The 7,813-nt window shown below is 36.2% G+C and overlaps 1 protein-coding gene across 3 annotated transcripts; it reads right to left on the bottom strand.

The window, feature by feature from the left end:
- Positions 1 to 2,597: 2,597 nt before the first annotated feature.
- On the bottom strand, positions 2,598 to 7,299 carry LOC119083981 (zinc transporter 7). 3 transcript variants are annotated; one of them, XM_037193792.1, is made up of 4 exons: positions 7,039 to 7,299; positions 6,269 to 6,462; positions 5,369 to 5,586; positions 2,598 to 3,744 (listed from the first exon to the last, which is right to left on the bottom strand). In XM_037193792.1, exons 1-4 carry the CDS (start codon positions 7,167 to 7,169, stop codon positions 3,040 to 3,042), a joined length of 1,248 nt encoding a protein of 415 aa, XP_037049687.1. In that variant the 5' UTR covers positions 7,170 to 7,299; the 3' UTR covers positions 2,598 to 3,039. The 3 variants fall into 3 exon arrangements, with proteins under 3 accessions (XP_037049687.1, XP_037049688.1, XP_037049689.1); XM_037193793.1 differs by lacking the exon at positions 7,039 to 7,299 and adding an exon at positions 6,686 to 6,872 and having other exon boundaries at positions 2,706 to 3,744; XM_037193794.1 differs by lacking the exon at positions 7,039 to 7,299 and adding an exon at positions 6,657 to 6,818 and having other exon boundaries at positions 2,706 to 3,744.
- Between the last annotated feature and the right edge of the window lie 514 nt (positions 7,300 to 7,813).

Genomic DNA, 7,813 nt, shown 5'->3' with positions numbered 1-7,813 from the left:
GGATATAATCGAAAATACTTGGATACAGTTGAATAGTCTCGGGTATAGTCGAATAGTTGAAAATACTTGGATATAATTGAATAGTCAAATATACTCGGATACAATCGAATAGTCGAACATACTCGGATACAGTCGAATATACTCGGATACAGTCGGTTAGTTTGATACAGTCGAATAGTCTCGGGTATAGTCGAATATACTCGGATACAATCGAATATTCTGATACAGTCGAATAGTCGAATCAATACCCTCTCTAGCAACCAAACTTCGTTTTGACGCAGTCAAAATGCCACCTTATTTTGACAAATGTGTCACTGACTTTTTCTCGTAATAGAGTTGCCGTGCCGCGCTCTTTTTTAAAGCAATATTAACGTGACACGAAAAAGACAAACTTTAAACTTTATTTCATTTTTGCACACCAAAATAACGGAACAACACACCAAAAAACAAGTCACAATCACAAATTATTCATTTTCGAACGCCAAAATGGTTAATCAAGACGTAATATTTTCAACACAAAAAATGAAATCGCTGCTCATACTTCATTTAATTTATTTTTAAAAGTGTAAAATTTTCTATGACAGAATACACTGTAAAGTTTTACCACCTTAATTTTCCTAGTTTGGTTGCTAGAGAGGGTATTGGTCGAATACACTCGGATACAATCGAATAATCGGATACAGTCGAATATCCTCGGATACAATCGAACAGTCAGATACAATCGAACAGTCGGATACAATCGAACAGTCGGATACAATCGAACAGTCGGATACAGTCGAATATACTCGGATACAATCGAATATTCTGATACAGTCAAATAGTCGAATAAACTCGGATACAATCGAATAGTCAAATATACTCGGATACAATCGAATAGTCGAACATACTCGGATACAGTCGAATGTCGAACATACTCGGATACAGTCGAATATAGTCGGATACATTTGAACAGTCAAATATGCTCGGATACAGTCGAATAGTCTCGGGTATAGTCTAATAGTTGAAAATAGTCGGATATAGTCGAATAGTCGAATATACTCGGATACAATTGAATAATCGAAAATACTCGGATACAGTCAAATAGTCGAATATACTCGGATACAATCGAATAGTCGAATATCCTCGGATACAATCGAATATTCTGATACAGTCGAATATACTCGGATATAATCGAATAGTCGGATACTGTCAAATAGTCGAATACACTCGGATACAATCGAATAATCGGATACAGTCGAATATACTCGGATACAATCGAACAGTCGGATACAGTCGAATATACTCGGACACAATCGAACAGTCGGATACAGTCGAATACACTCGGATACAATCGAAGAGTAGAATATACTCGGATACAATCGAATAATCGGATACAATCGAATAATCGGATACAGTCGAATACACTCGGATAGTCGAATATACTCGGAAACAATCGAATAATCGGATACAGTCGAATATACTCGGATACAATCGAACAGTCGGATACAGTCGAAAACACTCGGATAGTCGAATATACTCGGAAACAATCGAATAATCGGATACAGTCGAATATACTCGGATACAATCGAACAGTCGGATGCAGTCGAATAGTCGAATACACTCGGACACAATCGAATAGTCGAATACACTCGGACACAATCGAATAGTCGAATTTACTCGGATACAATCGAATAGTCGGATACAGGCGAATAGTCTTGGATATAGTCAAATAGTTGAAAATACTCGGATATAGTCGAATATACGCGATGTACTCGAGTATACTCGGGCATACTTAAATATAGTTGGATATAGAATTTGTTTTCTGATGTTTTCAGCTGTGGCCAATTTTGCCCATACATATACACTGTTATTTTTTATGTACACTGTGGCACTTTTCAGCCAATTTTTCAGTGTACAAACAATTACATTTTGTGTTCATAAAGTAATTTTTAAGTACGAAATGGTTTTCTTTTAGTACAAAATGTATGGTACAAAATGGAAATTGTATGTACAAAATGTCATTTTTTGTGTACAAAAAAGAATTTAATTTGTACAAAGGTCATTCGATTTGTACAAATAAAATTAAACCGCCAAATCCCTGTTCAGCTACTAAACTCACTATTAAAGCCACTGATGAAATGATGAGAATTTAGAGCAAGAACAAAGTGAAAGCTGATGTAAACATGATTATAATGAAAGCATTCGAGAACGTCAGATTTATTGAAAGCTAAATGACAGACATCTGCGTAGCAGTAGCTTGGATTTTCACCTAAAAATATTCTTCGAAACAACTGTTTTTTCCTTAAATCCTTATTTTTCTGCTAAAACCTCCTTAATTCCTTAACAGTGACCAATGTTTCATAAACTATTTAAAGAAATAGCCGCGTAGCGAAATTTTTTATTTAAAATTTTTCCGAATCTATAAAGATTTGCTAAAAAGAAATTTAATTAGTTACATGAAAAAAGAGGACAAAAGAGGACATTTTATGAACATCAATTCTTAGAATCTTTGCAAAAAAGAATAATTCAACGAAAAAAAGAGAACGCCTGGGAACCGTAGATTCTCGACACATAAAAAACACGTCCGGCTTCGGTAGGAACAAATCAAAATGCACGTGTTCTCATGTAGAATCAATAATTTATTTTTTTATTTTTTCGAATACAGTGGGTACTGTAGCCGAGGCTTATGGAATACATTCAAAATACTTTTTTCCCCATTTTTTTTCTTTCTTTTTAAATTAAATTTTACAAAAATAAAATGCTCCCTGGAGAATTATTTACAAAGCAATTTAATAAACGAAAAAGAACGAACACGACCGAATAACTTGGAATTTGTTTGGAACTTTTTTAAAGTGCCCTCTATATCTTGGCTGTTTTTATTCGATCGGTTGGGTTCGTTTGCATGTCTTTTCTCGGTTATCCAATGTGTTTCATAAATTAAATTAAATTCTCAAAATACAAACAGACTAATCAATTAGAACCTAATTTGAAACAACAAAAAAAGGAGAAATTTTTTTTCTCTGCAAAATAGATAAACACACGAAACGAACTCACTTTCTATCACACATAGTCCAGCTGAATTGTAATTTGTTTAACGCCGATCGCTTCGAATATCATACGCGTATGCGACACCACATATTTCGGATCGACATTTTTCGACACTTCCAATTTAATTGCACCTATATAGACATCACTGCACAGCGTCCAAAAATGCGGTTCCTGCACACTGTACACACCAGCCAGCCCTGTCACTTTTTGATAGCACTGCGGCAACGACCGATCCAGAGCCGCCGGCTGACGTTGCAGCAGAATCACAATCGATTCCTTTATCAGACCGAACACACTCAGCGCAACCAATATGGCGATGAACATCGAACATATCGGATCGGCACGCATCCAGCCGAACATTTGCATCAGCACAGCCGACACAATAACACCGAGCGATCCCAATGTATCGGCAAGGATGTGTAAGTAAACGCCGCGCATAATTTGTGAATTGCTACCGGTTAAGTGAACGTCTTCGTGGCCATGCGAATGGCCATGATTGTTGATTAGTGAATGATGATCGTCGTCATGATTGGAATGGGAATGTCCATGACTGTTACTGCCGCCATGCGAATGACCATGACTGCCACCGCCACCGTGTGAATGGCCATGACCGCCACCACCGTGCGAATGTCCGTGGCCATGTTGAAATGCATAAATGCCAATTAAGTTCACTATGAATCCCAGCACGGACACGACGAACAGGCGCTCATGTTTCACCTGAAAGGAAATGATGGACATTTTTGATTTAATTCAGTTGATTTGACACGAACGTAGGTACAGCTCTTCTTAACACCGTAAAAGGAATGCTCGCAACGAGTTGAGTTCGGGCTGACCGGAACCCGAATCTGAACTCACATTTCAGGTTCGACCAGAGCCTGAAATTTTGTAATGTCATTCAGAGTTGCAGATTGTTTATGTTTCCTACTGTTTTAGGGGTGAATGGGTCCTAAAATCACCTCAACATGCTTACGCAATAGAGTGTTATGTTGAAAGAGTAGCAAATACTTTGACAAGTACCCCAAGGCAAGTTATAATTAACTAGTCGTCGTTCTTCTCGCTCCGATCATAACACTCTTATGGGACTGTTAGAGAACTCTCTTTAAACGTTTAACTCTTTTTAAGATGACTTTGGTTGTGTAACAAAGATTCACCTCTTGGTTCACGTAATTTACAATTTAAAATCAAAATGTGACGCAAACAAATTTTTTATCTGACTCACACGTTGTTCCGTCATTGTGTAACATAAATAAATTAATTTCCGAGAATTGTGTCAGAAATATGGCAGGTGGCACGAAATTTATTCCGTTTCTCATCTCTGTATCTCTTTTCAATAGTCATTTTTACATAGCATAAGCTTGTGAAAAGTTCGTCGCATCTCGGCGTCGGCTCGGATCAATAAAATTCACACGAACACTGTCCAATTTTTATCCAGAGTTATGCAAATGTTCTTAAAGACCGAAGACACTGAAGTGATGCATAAAACATGAAACGCACTGCTGCCAGGTCTTGATGTATGTAACCGAGAAAAAGGATCAGTTTTTGGAGTGTAATAATTTATGCGTCGTATACCATCTACTATGCTAATAATTTTCTCAGTTAATTATTTCACTACAGAGGCTGTTTTACGCTTCGCATAATAATTAGGCTCGATAAGAAATTAAGGTTTGCCACACGAACCCAATTTGTTGACACAGAAAAGTGTCGTCGAAATAAAGGTCTCGAATTTTTAATTCGTTTACAATGAATTGTAAATATTTCACTTGTTTACTTGTATACAAAAGAGATGTATTATTGACAGTGCAAACAAAATTTTGAACTTTATGCGTTGCAGATCCTCCATTCGCAATTTCTGAAATTCTAAATTTTTAGTAGAAAAATGGTTACGACGGACGGGAAGAAGAAAAAGAAATTGGACTGACCTTCACTGTGATATCAGATGATAAGGAAAACGGATTGAATTTTTTTTTTTTGAGCCTTGTGAACCTGATCGAAATTTGATGAAACTTTGGTGGAAATATTTGACTCTTTCTTATTATTGTATTAATGTTGTCATTGAGTCACACAACGATTCTCTTTTCTCAGAGACACAAAATCTTATCAGAATAAACTGTGAACTTTTGAACTTATCTGAACAGTTGTAGTGTATAGCGTGCGCTTAGAAGTTATCATCATTAAACGCAGAGAAAAGAGCATTCAAATTTCTTCAACAAAAAATGTGAGCCTCTAATGATATTGCATAGTAATTCTACAGAACACGCTTACCACATCGAGAGAGATGGTAACAGTAGATATGTCGACAATAGAACAACGAAAAATGTTTACATTCACAAACGTCTCTTACCTCCGGTGGTTCGACAATCCTTTCGACCGCCTCGGACATAATGAAAAAGGCAATAAACAGCAAGAACAGACTGTTTCCAAAACCGACTAGGACTTCCGCCCGCACATATCCGTACGAGAATTTATCGTTGGCCTTCCATTTCGTGATCATCGACGCAGCCAGACCAAACAAGAGACCGGTACAATCGAAGAACATGTGAAATGCATCCGATATAAGACCTGAAACGAGCAACAAACGATAAAGCAAACAAAAATCATAAGGAGAAACAATCACATGGGGGAAACTTAGACCGAGTTTTACTGTTTCCACTTAACACATTTTTGAGATTTTTGTACCCAGCCCTGGGCATAAGGAATATTTTGAGTTACGAAAATACGATAATCGGCACCCTGTTCGAATGTCGTCGAAACTTTAGGCAACATCGAATTCTAATAACTTCAATTGACACCAGTCAATTGCCGAAATTCTGTGGTATTCCATGGTATCTAAATGTTATTTTATAACAATTTCTATGTTGAAGTGTTATACCTGTGAAAACAATCCACATTTTACACCGACATGTCGGTAGTTAATCGATCGGTGTAATACATCTGTAACAATTTATATTGAATTCAAAACGGTAGGTCGGCATGTTCCGTACACAATTAACGAAAGAGTTAACAAAGTTAACAACGTGTGTAACGAGATCGAGCTTTGATATCGAAAATTTTACGGAGCCAATTAATTTGTCGTTTCGCTTTTTGTTCTCTACTCGAAAAATGATAACGAATCGCGTCACTTGATTAAGCGATTGGGTAATTTGGCGTACACCATCAATATAGATAACACACAGACACGATTCAACTATCCCAACAGTACAACTAAAGATGTCAATATGGCCCGAATGGTCTCCCAACTTACCTAAACTATTTGTTACGACGCCATAGAATAATTCGACAAAAGCAAAGCTCAGGTTCAGCAATAAGAACAGAAACAAATTCCTGGAATTTTTATCCGAAAATATCAGTCGCTTCCAATCGTGCAATTTATTCTTGATCCGATAGCCTAGGCTTCTGTTGTCTTTGTGGGTGAGTGGCAGCATATTTGCAAGTATCCTGAAATGACAGAGAAAAATGGTCCTTTGTGAAAATCACACTCCACACACACCGAAATGAGTTTCGATATCTTCGTCTGAACTTTTTTTTTGGGATTTGTTTATTAGTATGTTGTGCATACGTGTAAGAATTTTCATGTTTTTCAATAGAATCGACACACATAACCTCAAGAATTCTAAGCTATAACGGATTACCAGCAACATAAAAAATTGGCTTGAATTACTTTGTATACCGAGTCCTGCGCAAAGACGTTCAATTTTGTCCAACTTTTCACTTAAGCGGTCAATAAATCCATTTCGTTAAAGTTTTTATTTCATTTAATCAGCAAAAAACTAAACTAAACGGCAGACACCAAGATATAATAAAAAAAAAAATCAGAAACGTCACCGCTTACACCAGCAGAGAGGGAGAGAGAACTGTTTAGTGTCATCAAAAGTCGCCCGAACATCAAACAATGTAAACGCTGTCAGTTCAGTGGATTTTTAAATTGTTTGTATTGTTTTCCAATTTAAATTTTCTATAGTCCGATCATGCGTTCGGCATTTTTTGAATGAAATGTATTGTATTGTACGTTACCGTACGAATTGCTGCTGAAATACGTAAAGGATGGATTTTTGACGATTACAATCACTTGGATCACTTTTTAATTCCACAAACTCTTCTTCATTTCGAGTAACGACGATGTTTTCGATTAAATCAGAAACCATGATTTGAACAAAATTTTTGAATTTTTGACTTTAATTTTTTCACGAAAACATCAACAATTTATGGAACTATAAACCACCTTCACCAAATGATTTTTAGCAACTGGTGGGAAGGACAATTGAATGTTTTATCGATTTTACATACATTATTTGAAAAGAATGGGAACAGGAGTCACAGACAATTTAAGTTTTTGGTGATTGGCTACAGAAATGTTATGGATCTAAGAATATTTAGGAAGTTTTCAATAAAAATTATTACTTGAGTGAGATGAATTAATTGGTAAATATTCTTCTCCTCGACAAATCATGACTACTCGAAACTGTAATTTAGAAATAACGTTATCTATGGATCCAGCCGATCCAGACCTAACGCCTAAAGATTTGTTTTTATTTTAAATATGTTGCTTTCTGCACTGTTTACCGGAGATATTGGATTGACAAGGGATGAATGCAGGGCCTATTTTAAGGAATTTAATTTCCAAAATTTCACAAAAATTCTTAAAATTTTGCTTTCTGTTAGATCTCATTCCGAAGTAATCAGTTAAGCTCAAAGACATGAAAAACAACTAAAAAGGCAGTAAAAACAATATTTACAATGCAATCTGTTGTGTTTTTAGATGAAATGACGAAAAGTGATGGAAAAATTT

The sequence above is a fragment of the Bradysia coprophila genome, unplaced genomic scaffold (assembly GCF_014529535.1).
Source record: "Bradysia coprophila strain Holo2 unplaced genomic scaffold, BU_Bcop_v1 contig_732, whole genome shotgun sequence".
Taxonomy (NCBI): domain Eukaryota; kingdom Metazoa; phylum Arthropoda; class Insecta; order Diptera; family Sciaridae; genus Bradysia; species Bradysia coprophila.
This window is presented reverse-complemented; position numbering and strand designations above follow the sequence as displayed.